Raw genomic sequence first — 14,233 nt, 5'->3', positions numbered from 1 at the left:
ACTGCACTCTGGGTTAACAGTTTTAATCAAAGTCCAGAAAAGAACAGTCTATTTGAGGCAAGATGCTGCATCTCCTTGTCCTCCTTGACCCATTATGTTATATTGACTCTTGCAGTCACAGTTGGCTTGCAGTGGCAGAAGAACAGCAGCAGCTGAAGGCTATTGATTGGGCAGCAACAACCTGCCTGGATCTCAATGAAACTCTCCTTGACAATTTTTTATTTCCAATTTTTACCCTAATCTGCATAAATTAGCCTTTCCACCAGCTCTCCTTTAATAGTTGTTTATTATTTCAAATTTTCACCCAAATCTGTGTAACATGAGATTTTGTGCCTGCCAGGGATTCAGAGGCTGAAGAGAAGACCCTTCCCTCTTCAAATCCATGTGTGCACGCCCATGTAGGCATTGCATGTTACTTCCTGGCCTTTCCTTGCATTGTGCATAAAAGCACACAGAAAAGTATTGCCAATATTATGCTGAAAGTGACATGCCATCTACTGCTCCCCTTCTCAGCGTAAAGCAAGCCTTTTGTGAATTGATCTCATTTCCTATGAGGATGAGCCAACCACTCACTCAGTGCCAATGACATTGCCTGGGAAGTGCCAAAGGCAAAATGCACTCATGCACAACCCCCTTCCCACCAACAGAGTGATGCTACACCACACTACATTGGAGCTCAGTCTCTCCCCTTGGGATCCACCTGGTTGCATGCAGACAGTTTGTCATCAACCTGTCAATTAATCGATCCACACATGACATGTTTTCTAGTTACTAGTGTACAAATACATGACAGAAGCTTAAGAACCTCCTTATACAGAAAATTTACTGATCGGCAAACATATCTACGCTAGAGATGGGCACGAACAGCAATATGAACTAAAAAAAGCCACAAACAGCCCAATCAGCTGTTCGCAAACAAGCTGTTCGTGAGGCCCCATTCTAAATGAACAGGTGGTCATTGAAAGCCTTCATTGCTGTTCGTCAAGCCAGACAATCTGGTACCTGCAATCAATTCCCTTGGCAACTGGAAGCAGGGACTGCCTGAACTCTGTCTGAACTCCTGCTGTTGCCCTGGAAACCCAAATTTGTTACAAGGAAGCAAAGAGCGGGGGGGGGGCGGCTCCCAGCTCTGGTTTTGCAGACAGTGAGGGAGAGACAGTTGCTGTTGGCATTTTGAGAGAGAGGGAGAGTGCATTGGAGCTTGAATTTTCTTTGTGTGTGGTGGGATAGGGACCTACCTCTTCAAGTTCCAGGGCTGCTGCCAGGCTCTGGGCCAAGCTATTATTTATTACTGGTACTTTTCCTGCTACCTGCTCAGGTAAGGTTTCTGGGAGTGGTGCGGTAGGGATCTTGATGGCTGGAGGAGAGCCTGCTGCCCCCCATGAACAATGAACATATTCGTGAACAGGTCATGTTCATCAATGTTCATTGTTCATGGATGGCAACGAACAACGAACTCCATGTTCGTTTTTTCCCCTGTTCATTCCCATGTCTAATCTACATGCCTCCAGTCACCATCCTAAACACACCATTTTTGATTTATCGTAAAGTTGATGATGGGGTAGAAGTTGCTGAAGGTTTGGTGAAAGTCCTCCAGTGCTTCTTTACCATGTGTCCAGATGATAAAAATGTCATCAATAAATCTCACGTACAGGATGGGTGTGAGTGGGTGGGAGATCTGAAGGATTAAAGGCACAGCTGTGGGCACTTCTATGGCACCAAAATATGCCAACATTTTCATGGCTCACTTAGAACAGCATTTTCTCAGCTCCCATCCATGAGACTGCTGAACTCGAGTTCATTTACTAGTTCAGAACAATGGAACCCTCGGCTCAATAGAGTCATAGGATTCTTATCTCACTATAGATGCTAATTTCTGCTTTAATCAAGCCACACTGTACCTTTACATCTTGATTCCCTTCTTTGCTTCACCCCACCTACCTCCTGACTGGGTTATAAAAGTTCAGGGATCTCCACTTCTCCCTGTATCTGAAGAAAGGAGCTTTTACTTTTGAAAGCTTATACCCTGAAAATCTTGTTGGTCTCTAAGGTGCCAGTGAAATCCTGCTGTTCTACTGCAGACCAACATGGCTATCTACCTGAAATTGTACAAAAAAGAAATAGCAGCCCTGCTGTGACTGTTTGTGTCTCCACATGGCCACGGAGAAGGATAAGCATAAGTAGGTAGTAAAGAGAATGCAGTAAGGAGAAAAAGTTATACATGTGAGCGGTGGAAAGTGGTTTTGAAAGCTCTAAGTAGCTTAAAAAAAGGGCTCCATCACTTTGAAGAAAACAAAATTTGTATATGTGCTGCTCAAACAAACTATTAACAGAAAGCATCTAACTGTGCAAACCTAAGAAAGTTTACTCATAATTAGAGATGGGCACGATAAAAAAAAAAAATTAAGCCGTTTGTGGATCCGGGCCGCTGCCGAACCCAGGCCACCGATTCTAACCGATCAAGTCCCATTTCTGATCCGGAATCGGGAAGGCCAAAGCAGGAGGGCGCCCTGCTGTTTCCAGCGATATAGGAACAGTGGTTGGTGGCAGTGGCCGCCAGGCCCAGCGGGCAGGGGGAGGCGGCGATGAGCCACCTCCCTTCAGGGAGGGAGGGGACATTCACACACACACACTTAGAGTAGAGGGGGGGAGTTTTTAACCCAGCAACGAGCCGCCTCCCCTCAGGGAGGGGACATTCCCAGGGCCGGATCTATGGTTGCCAGCGCCCAGGGACTCATCCCAAAAAAGTATTCTTTGGATAGCATTGTTAACATGAAAAAGAACATAGTTAGGTATTACAAAAGCTACTGGTGTTATATTTATAACAAGATAGGGTTAAGTATGTTCCTCAAGCATACTTAATGGAGTTCAGTCTAAATAGTGATACCCAATCAATATTAAGAATTTTGAAATAATTAACAATAAAATGGAAAATATAGTTCCAATTCTGAAAGATTTATTGTTAAAAGTCCACTTGCTTCAAAAAGGAAACAGCCATCCAATGTAAGAAATGTTTCAGTTTTGAGCAGTAAATGTGAAAAGGGGAACAACAAAATTAACGCAGCAGGAGAAAAATGTTTGGCTCTAGCTTTTCAGTGGCAGCCTCTGAATCACTCGGTGTAATAGCATCGCTTTCATGCAGAAATGTGATTAGCATTGCTGCTAAATTATATAGCTAATACAGAGCTACCACTGAAATTAAGCTATTTTTACATTTAAACCTACCATCAGTATGAGGGCTCTTTTATAATGTTTTGCTGCAATTTATCAGTGATCTGCAGCTCTGAATTTACAAACATTTCTGACAATCACATTTTTATACATGTTCAGAATTAAGGAACCAATTCAAAAAAAGACATAGGAAAAAATGCACCTTGACTGAAGGCAATTTTGCCCATACAGTATTCTCAATGCTTTGTTCCTCCTGGCCTCTATCATTTGTCACCACTGCAACATGTTGTAAATGACCGTTATATGGAATCAGAGATTTAAAATACCCCTATATTTATTTCCATGTTGCTCAAGCCTGCACAGCACACTTAAAATAGCAATGCAACAAATAGTGGTGAAACATGAAATCACCTCCAGGCCAAATAACATGTGATGCTGGAAAGCTATGATTAGATCTCTTGGCATTTTTTTTAATTAAATGAAATGGTGATGGGGCTGCTAATCTGCTTGAGCAGTAGCAGAGGGAAAGGGCTATACCACATTCCCAGTCTAAACTGCCTTCCCTACGTTGCTGTTAATCTCATGAGAAATATACATAGCATCAATTCAGACATTAATCCAAGCTATGGTTTGCATTAAACACAGTTTAGAATCAAAAATATATCTTCCAAATATATAAACAAGCTATGTTTTAGAGATGCTAATCTTCTTTAACTTTCTGTCACCTTGGCATTTCAATATCTAGGTACAGTGGCCTCTGGAGGCAGAACAACATCTATAATTATGGTTTATCAGTTCAGACATTGTGCCAAACCAGTTAGTACTTCAAACTACGGATTCTGATTCTGTTAAAATAATCAAGTCAGTGTCATTTAAATAGAACATATACGATATTCTATAGATGGTATCTAACACAGGATAGACTTGCCAAAATATATAAAAATGTATCTAATAACTGCTGGAAGTGTGAGAAACATAAGGGAACATTTTATCATATGTGGTGGTCTTACAAAGAGGTACATACATTTTTGATAATGGTTCACAGACTTTTACAAACAATTTTACAGATTGTAATTCCATTGAAACTCTGAAATATTTTTGTTAAACTGTATACCAGAAGATTTGGACAAATATTAGAAATATTTTATTATACATGCAGTGACAGCAGCAAGAATTCTACTAGCGTTTTACTGGAAAAGACCAGTAATACCCCAGCAGGAGGAGTTAATAGCGAAGATAATGGAGAATGCAGAACTAGACAAACTAACTTTATTAATGAAAGGACAAATGGAAGAAGATTTTGATGCACCATGGACCCCCTTTTACAACTGGATGAGAAACAAATATAAAGATTTGAATGTAGTAATTATTAGGGGTGTGCAAGGCCTGCCTGTTTCATTAAACCTGATTCGGTTTTAACTGAATCAGGAAACTGATTCGGTATTCAGGGAATACCGAAACAGCAAGCCGATTCGGTATTCACGTTTCGGCTTGATCCGGCCATTGTTTTCAATGAGAAAACTTTATCCCAGCTTTCCAGGAGTCTGGGGGGGCATTTTCTGTCCAAATCACACCAAACTTGGTGGAGACCGTCTCCTAACGCCCCTCTAACTACCCCCCAAGTTTCAGAAAGATTGGACTTTGGGGGGCCAAGTTATGTCCCCCCAAATAAGGTGCCCCCATCCTCCTACACTCTCCATGGTTCTCTATGGGGAAAAACAAGTTATCTTTCTAGGTGGTGTAACTGCTTTAGGTTACACAGTAGGAGTGCACAACAGGGCATAAAAGCACAAAAATAACACAACTCACTTCACATCAGAGAATCACCCAAACACAATTGCTGTCAAAAACGGTGATGTGAGTTGTGTTATTTTGTGTAGTAGACTGCTTTCATGCCCTGTTGTGCCCTCCTGCTGTGTAACCTCAAGCAGTTAAAGAAATAAAGTGTTTTTGACAGCAATTGTGTTTTGAGTGATTCTTTAATGTGAAGTGAGTTGTGTTATTTTTGTGTAAGATACTGCTGGCATGCCCTTTGGTGTGCTCCCCTGCTGTGTTACCTAAAGCTGTTCAAGAAATAAAGTGTTTTTGACAGGAATTGTGTTTTTGTGATTCTCTGATGTTAAGTGAGTTGTGTTATTTTTCTGCGTGGGGGACTGCTGGTGTAATGTGTCACAATGCTTTGCCTACTTGTACTATGAAAGTGAGAAAATATGTTTTAAAAATCTTTATTTAAAAAGTGCCCCCCCCAAAGTCCAATCTTTCTGAAACTTGGGGGGTAGTTAGAGAAGAGTTAGTAGAACGTCTCCACCAAGTTTGGTGTGATTTGGACAGAAAATGCCCCCCCAGACTCCCGGAAAGCCAGGAGAAGGTTTTCTCATTGAAAACAATGGCTGAATCGTTTCGGCAATCTCTGTTTCAGTATTACCGACATTTTTCGGTATTCAGAAAAAGTTTTGGTAATACTGAAAAAAACCGAAATGGCCCTGATTCGGTATATTTTAACCTAATCAGAATACCGAATTGCACACCCCTAGTAATTATATGAAAGCAATATTGTAATTTCTTACTAGCAATCACAGTTAAGTGATGAGCAGTGCAGAAAATGTGGATAAGCAGAATGTTGTTTCAAGCAGAATGTATGATATTTTTGTCTCTTGTTTTCCCCCTCTCCCCTACCCCTAATGGAAAAACTAATAAAAAATACTAACCGACAAACTATGGATTCTGATTCAACAGCTGCCCACAAAGCATGATGTCTCATTAAACTATAATTAAACTCATGGTCTAATGTATATCTGAACTGAGCCAAAAATACATATCCCATTCCTAGTGCTTTAAAATTAGATCACGTTATATTCCTGTGTAATTAATACTCTTTGTTTCTGCTGCTCTGAAAAGGTAATGAACTCATTCTAGCACCTTCTCTTCTTCTGTTTCTGCCCTGTGCTGCTGCCTCATCTTTACTTTGTAGGGATTTTAATACACATCTATGTAGGCCATCCTACCCAGAAGACAATGCTCATTCTTTTTAAAAAAAGCTCTATGTGGTGAAGCAGGTTTTTTTTATCACTGCTGGTGAACCTGTAAAGTTATAAAGAAATTTTGGATAGAAGTGCTTGAATATATTAAGCAAATTAGAAGATATGAAGTCCCATTTAAATCTGAGTTGATCCTGTTAATCCTTTGGATGGATCAAGACATACCTTCAGGCCCAAGAGACCTAATAGCAGCACTATTATCTGCAGCCAAAAACCACCATAGCTTCTATGTGGAAGAATCCTCAACCCTCTTCTACTGCAGTCTGACACAATAAAATTTGGGACCTTTTTTATGGAAAAAATATCCTACCAATTAAGGCAAGAGGACTCGATTAACTTAGAATCTAGCTTCTGGGAAGATTGGCTACCAGTCTTGGACTACATGATTGCCCATGAGATAAATCCGTGTAAACCTTATCCATTAGATCCGTTCAGTATCTAAAAAACTGCCTTGATTACAAACCAGTAATATATTTATGGTTAATTATTTATGTTTAACCTGATTGGACTATATGTTGTGTTTAGATAAGTATTGTTAGCTCACTGTGGATTGTTGTGTTTAATTCTGTTACAAAAATAAAAAAAATCAAAAATAGTTAAAAAAAGAACCCTCTATCAACAATCATTTCATTTAAAAAGTAGCATATTAGCCTTTTCTGTAGTCACCCCAGTTCAGAGTTAGGTATGCTACAACCTACTGACAGAAGTGCACATAACTCTGTGCTGGATTGTGGCCTATGTCTTTACTATACAAAATAATTAACCTTAAATACTGGGTACACATGGATGACTATCACTTACACTTATATTTTTAAGAACACCATTCAAAACTATTACCTGCTTTTTCTCATGAAGCTCCCATGACTAGCCTTAATAAGTATATAATGAACATTGTACAGGATATCCATGAAGTCCTCACGGGTCACAGTCCTAGTGACCCTGGGGTCATCTCCATAATATTTCCATTCGTGCTAAAAGGAAAGGACAACACCACAAATGCATTTACTATTTCCAAAGTGCCAAGGACAATTTCTTGAACAGAATACACTGAAAAATTACCTCTGTCATTTCAATATCGTGCCTTGTCAACTGACCAATCAAAGGAGCAGCTACATGCCTAACGATCATTCTAGTATGCGTGGGAAGCCCACCTCTGATGATGATCTGGGGCTTATAGGTTGTAAAGCCAGTTTCTTCCCGTGCTTCAAAGTAGATAGCATATTTCAGCTTTCCCCCATAAGCCATCAACTAACAAAACAAAACAAACTATATAAATATTTACTCGAAAAACAGTACAAATAGTGACATCAAAAATTCTTATTTTTCAGAAACATATTCTAGTTCAGTGTAATCTTCATAATGAAAGAATGAGAAAGAGTTACAAATACCAGTTCCCAGCATAATTGTTTACCTTCTGTCCTTCAAACTGTTCTGGAAGTCTCCAATAAAATAGTTCTGAGCGTAGGTCATTCATCACTCGTTCAACATCTGCAACAGTCTCCGGATGCTGGTATTCAATCCCTTGGATAGTTCGGTGCTGGACATTTTCATCTACCAGAGGAACGATTACCTGATCTGGCTTCAGAGTCAACTATATACAATTAAAATGGTTAGGAGGAAAAACATTTTTTTTTATTTTTCATTTTGAAGTTTGTTAATTTTTTTTGTTTGAGTATTTAATTAAGCAAACAGTAATCTAATAAAATGTATGCAGACAAATTAAGAATATAAAGAATATAAACAGAATGTACAGAGGGAAAGGAGGTGATCAGTGCCTGGCCCATCCAAGCCCTGGGTGAGGTGAAGGAAGTGGCACCTGGCTTGCCCAAGCCCTGGGTGCGGCAAGGTAAATGGTGCTTGGCCCACTCAAGCCCTACCTGATGCAGGGGAAGCAACAAATGGGCAGTTGATGGAGTGGGGCAGGGGCAGCCAGATTGCCTCTTCCTCTCATTTTCCTTTGGAGGGGGTGAGGCTCTTTCCCAGGGCTTTCATTCCCAGTCTACCCTTACCTCCTTTCTCAAAAGCCATTTGAGCCCTGGAAAGGGCCCTGCCCCCTCACCTGCCTTTTCTTGATACAAACTAAGGCTTGAATACTGCTGTGGTTGCCTGACAATGGCCACTGAAATCACCTTTTTTTAAAACTACAGATACTCCTTTCATCATTTGGGGGTGTTTTAACTCTCTCCCTTTTCTTCTTTTTATTTATTCATCTATTTATTTAGATTTCAGGTTTTTCTGCAGTCCTGGGACTTTTCTCAGCTCTAGAGAGAAAGATCTGTCTTGTCTGCCAATGGCCCTAATCTCTGGATTTAAGTATCTAACATGGGGCCACATTGAGAATTAGATGTTATTGAAGCAGACATGGAAATTATGGGTAAATTAAGCAAATAAAAACATTCCTGAAAACATCAGTCAGTTTGTAGAAATTCACAAAATGCCAGTCTGGCAATGAAAAAGTGAAGCTCAGAACTGCTATAATTATTTTTCTACCTGTATCTGTAACAAATTCAGTAGCATGACAGCATGCTTCTTTGAAGTGCTAATGCCAAGTGAGGTGTCTATGGCTCCCAAACATTCGACGTGCTAATCAGCAAGAAACTGGTTAATGCACGAGATATTTGAAATGTATGCCTCAGTGCCAAAGAATACCTATATATTAAAGGATTTTTTAAAAATCAGTTGCACTGAATCTATTCTGAAATAGATTGGAAATGTTCAGATAGACTATAATGTGAAGCTGCAAACCTAATTTAAGTTTGAGAATTCAAGGAGAGATAATTAATCATTAGGACAATTTTAAATCACATACACATGCCCCTTGCAGAAGAGGTAATGCTTTGAATAGACTAATACATTACTTTTACCAACTCAGTTGCATTCCTTTCTCAACCCGAACTCTATCAGATTAATAAAAATAGACCATACCTAACTCTGTAAAGGACCTAAACCTTATCACTTTTTCATAGAATGTTACAGGGCCAACTCAAACCTGCTTTTTCATTTCTTGAGTATTCAACAATTGGAGACTTGCTGTTCCTGCTTTAAGATACTGATGTCATCATTTTAAATATTTATATATTTGTGAAAAATCAATATAGATTTCCAGTAGATAAGAAAATTTAACAAAGAAAATAGAAGGACCTTCCTCAATAAGAGACACATTTTATTAAGAATAATGGTCAAATAAATGTATGGGGATTACTTCTTTTCCATTGTATCTCCTCCAAATTGTTTTTAAAAGATTATGGGAAGAAAAGGGATAACAGAATTCCATAAATGTGAAATCAAGGGTGCAGAGGCTTCAATAGGCTAATGTTTTTATCTACAGTTTTCTCAACTGCATGTGGAATACAAAATTCATACAAAGAGATTTGGGACGCTTATTATACAGTTGCCCTTGGTCTGTATGGAAATGTAAGTGCTCAGCATTCATATATCATCACACTTCGGTACTGAACATAACCTTTCACAGAAGCCATATCAAGATTTTCAAGTAGTCTGTGTGTCAGGAAGAAAGACAGAAAAATGCCCATACCAAAATGTGCTTATGCTTTACTGAAGATTCTAGGCTGCATTTCTTTGTGTGTGTGTGTGTGTGTTATGTGCTGTCAAATCACTTTCAACTTGTGTGTGTCATGTGCCATCAAGTCATTTCCAAAAGTCCTCCAAAATGTCCTATCATTAACATACTTGCTCAAATCTTGCAAACTGGAGGATGTGGTTTCCTTTACTGAGTCATCTCCTTTTGAGTCTTTTTTCTTACTGCCTTCTACCTTTCCTAGCATTATTGTCTTTTCCAGTTAGTTTTGTCTTCTTGTGACGTGACCAAAGTACTATAGTTCAGTTTCATTTTAGCTTCTAGGGAGAATTCAGATTTGATTTGATCTAGAAACAACTTATTCGACTTTTTAGCTATCCATGGTATCCATAAAAATCTCCTCCAGCACTACTTTCAAATGAATCCATCTTCTTCCTGTCAACCCTCTTCATTATCCAACTTTGATACACATACATAGTAATGGAGAATACTAAAGAGTGAATTATCTTGATACCCAACACATACTTTATTATCTTTTCTAGTTCCTTCATGGTGTATCTCAGTCTCCTTCTGATTTCTTGGTTGCAGTCTCCTATTTGGTTGATGATTGAGCCAAAGAACAGAACATTTTAACAATTTCAATTTCTTCATTGTCAGCCTTAAAATTCTGTAATTCCTCAGTAGTCATCATTACTTTTGTCTTCTTAATGTTCAACTGTAATTCTGCTTTGGCATTTTCACCTTCCTCAGCAGTCATTTCAAGTCTTCAGTATTTTCTGCCAGTAATGTGGTGTCATATATGTATCTCAAATTCTTAACATTCCTTCTAATAATTTTCACTCCACCTTCTAAACCTAATCCAGCTATGTTCTACATATAGGTAGAACAGATAGAAAGATAATATACATTGTTGTCTGACACGTTTGTCAACTGGAAGCTATTCTGTTTCCCATATTTTGTCCTAACATTTGTTTAGTAGAGTAGATAAATGGGAAGAGGCATTTAATTTGATATCCCACCGGTCTTGCTAAGGACTAGAGATGGGCACGAACAGAAAAAAAAATGAACATAATGTCCGTTGTTCCACAAACAGGGACTCACAAACAGCCACAAACATGGCCCTGTTCACTAACGTGTTCATGGTTGACTGTTCGTGGGGGCCAGCAGCCATCATCCAAGTCAAGATCCCTACTGCACCACTCCCAGAAACCTGACCTGAGCAGGCACCAGGAAAGGTACCAATAATAAATAATAGCTTAGCCCCAGAGCCTGGCAGCAGCCCTGGAACTTGATGAGGTAGATCCCTATCCCACCACACACAAAGAAAATTCAAGCTCCAATGCACTCTCTCTATCAAAATGCCAACAGCTACTGTCTCTCCACTGTTGCAAAGTCAGAGCTGGGAGCCCCCCTCCCCCTGGTCTCTCCTCCCTTGTTGTAACAAATTTGGAACTCCACACTTGAAAGGAAGACCTGCCTATCAAGCTAAACTGGGCTTAGATTGGGGTTTCCAGGGCAACAGCAGGAGTTCAGTCAGAGTTCAGACAATCCCTGCCTAAGTTGCCAAGGGAATTGATTGCGGGTGCCAGACTGTCTGGCTTGATGAACAGCAACAGCAATGAACGAGGTTTGCAGTGACCACCTGTTCATTTAGAATGGGGCCTCATGAACAGCTTGTTCACGAACAGCAGATTGGGATGTTCATGGCTTTTTTTGGTTCGTGCCCATCTGTACTAAGGACCTACTTCTAAATATCTTAAAATGTCCAGTTCATTTTCTCTACTCTAGCCTTATACATCCAGTTTCCTCATTTGTCTTTTCTATACTCGTGCTCACAGTACTCCTTGGTTCTTTCCAAATTGCCAGCATTCTTCTGGAACCAATTATCCAAATGAAATCTAGTTAAAGCATTTTATAATTTCCAAGGCCACTTCCAGGTGGAAGGTTGTGTGTTAGGCATGCTGAATTAGTGTATCTTGACTCCCATGAAAATGGGGATTATGCTAATCTGCTAGCTAATCATGGGTGGTCCAAACTAGAAAAACAGACAAAAGTAGAATAGCAACTGTGGCACAAAAACAGCAGAAATGCACGAAATACTTCTCTAGTTGTTACATCTTACTTTTCTCCATCTTCAGATTAAGCACATTAGTCACTGGGTTACCACTTCAGTCTTGAAACGCTAATTTTATTGTTATAATCCTTCCTGTCCAGTGAATTTTTATTTTCTTTCCTACTCTTTCAACACTGTGGTGCTTCTCCAATTTACCCAGAGCACAGATTTTTTGCTCACTCATAGGGTTGCCAAGGGTTGCCAGAGACAGGGGTGCCACCTGTGGTACTCTAAATAAGCAACATATTGTGAAACTATAATGTCTTATAGTAAAGAGTCCAGTAGGACCTTTTTAGACTAACCAACTTTATTACAGCATAAGTTTTCAAGAACCACAGTTCTCTTCATCACATGCATCTGATGAAGAGAGCTGTGGTTCTCAAAAGCTTATGCTACAATAAAGTTGGTCAGTCTTAAAGATGCTACTGGACTCTTACTATTTTGCGACTACAAACTAACACGGCTAACTCCTCTGGATCTATAATGTCATATGTGTGTCAGAATGTTAATAATACTTTATTAGAATATACCACTATCATAGTATGTTGAATTATAGTTGCTTTTTGTAGATATGGTACATCTTTTCTTTTCTAGAAGTGTTTTTATTAATACTAAATAAGAAATGTTTCCTTGGAATAAGGCACATGGCAAGCCTACATCTAGAGATCAGTGGATTTCTTCCACTTTTTTAAGGGACTGAGGTCATTGGCTATTGCTTTAAATACTTGAAAGTAAAATGTGAGCAGTAAATCAATTAAATTCTCTTATATATCAGTAATCCATGGTTATTCTGGGTGAGACTAAATGACTATGATTTTCTTCACTGTTTCACATTTTAGAAACAAAGCACTAGAGTGCTATATTCTCATGGAACAATTTCCCTTCACTGGACTATATTGGCTTTTACAGTGGTTTTAATAGCTTTACTCTAGGGCTTGACATCTATTACCTTATCAGAGACTTTTAAAATGTTTTGACCCTGATTGCCTAATGGAACATGGTCCTTTACCCACTTCTCAAAGTACAGAGGAGGAAAAATTGCTTAAACGTTTCTTCACTTCTTAGCTCCATCTCTGTGCCTAACTAAAAGATGCCAGCAGGAAACAACATTATCACATTACATGGCTCAGCAGTTCTTTACTTACCCACATGCGGACCAGCCCCTGTGCCTCACTGCACTGGGATGTCAGACCAAAGCAGTAGCAGCTGCTACAGCCAAGTGGATTCCTGGCATAGAGTCCAAACCTGCCAGGTTTGCACCTGTCACAGTAAACACCCTCCACATTAACCTATTATAGAAAAAAAGGAGGGGTGAGGGGGTTAGAGACAATAGCCTCTCCTTTTCATGCACTAGCTCATAAGTAGGCATAAGGAAAGATATCTGAACAAACATATCATCCTTACAATGTTTAATAAATGCATGCCATACATTTTAGGATTAAAACATGGAAGGCATACTGATTTTGTGGAATAAAACTTGATATTACAAGTATATCAACAGTTCGCAGTGCAATTGGGAAGGGACATTCATGGCATTAGGAGCCATGGATTCATTTGCCCCATCTCCTTCTGTCAAATGAAGCGCAGGGCAGCACTCACCAGGGCAGGCAATGTTCCAGCCAAGGGGGAGGGGCAGCAGAGTATCTACTTAAAAGCCCCTTCCTAGCAGGTATTTGTTGTGCGCTGCTGAGGGGAGCTGCTGCCTTACCTCGTACAATTTTCAAATCTGGTGGAGTGATTATTAGGGTTATAGAATGTTGTGTATCTGAAGGGCAAGTTTATGTGCAATTTGAGATTGGTGTGTAAAAGGAAATTGGAGTGACTTCATTGAAAAGGATTTTGGTGTGTGCTTGGGTGTGGATTTGGGGGTATTACAGGGTTGGGAGGGGGTTGCTCCCCTCCCTGTGTGATTCCATTCTGAATCAGTACCCTGTACGGATGTACAAAATTCTGTAAATATGTTGGGAAGATCCAGATCTTAGAATATCTCAGCTGTTTTGGCCCTCAAGTTTTCCAGGAAAAAAAGGGTGCTGTTTCCAGCTGGACTTCAGATACGGTGCCTAAAAAAGTATTCATCAAAAATTAGTACATAATTTCTTAAATCACAGTAATTCACCAAGGTTACTATTATGTACTGAGCTTGGTGCTCAGAATGATTTCAGCCCAGAGTGGTTTCAGCTCAACACAACATGCTTTTATTATTTTATTTATTTATTTTTTCAATTTATATACCGCCCATCCCCAGGGGCTCTGGGCGGTGAACAGTTAAAATCGATAAAAACAAGAACTAAAATCAATATACAAATAATAAAACAAATTAACAAAGTGCAGTGGTGGGGAGAACCCTCCCCCCACCCCAAAGGTGGGAGGCCG

At 39.5% G+C, this 14,233-nt stretch overlaps 1 protein-coding gene across 1 annotated transcript in view; it reads right to left on the bottom strand.

The window, feature by feature from the left end:
- Nucleotides 1-14,233, bottom strand: part of LAMA2 (laminin subunit alpha 2) — a 703,642-nt gene that overhangs the window by 194,527 nt on the left and 494,882 nt on the right. The window contains exons 24-27 of the mRNA XM_054974995.1: nt 13,006-13,149; nt 7,621-7,800; nt 7,269-7,457; nt 7,047-7,180 (exon numbers count right to left, since the gene is read on the bottom strand). Of these exons, the coding sequence (XP_054830970.1) occupies nt 7,047-7,180; nt 7,269-7,457; nt 7,621-7,800; nt 13,006-13,149 (647 nt within the window). The remainder of the gene's footprint in view (nt 1-7,046; nt 7,181-7,268; nt 7,458-7,620; nt 7,801-13,005; nt 13,150-14,233) is intronic.

This window comes from Eublepharis macularius, chromosome 1, assembly GCF_028583425.1.
Source record: "Eublepharis macularius isolate TG4126 chromosome 1, MPM_Emac_v1.0, whole genome shotgun sequence".
Classification (NCBI taxonomy): Eukaryota; Metazoa; Chordata; class Lepidosauria; order Squamata; family Eublepharidae; genus Eublepharis; species Eublepharis macularius.
This window is presented reverse-complemented; position numbering and strand designations above follow the sequence as displayed.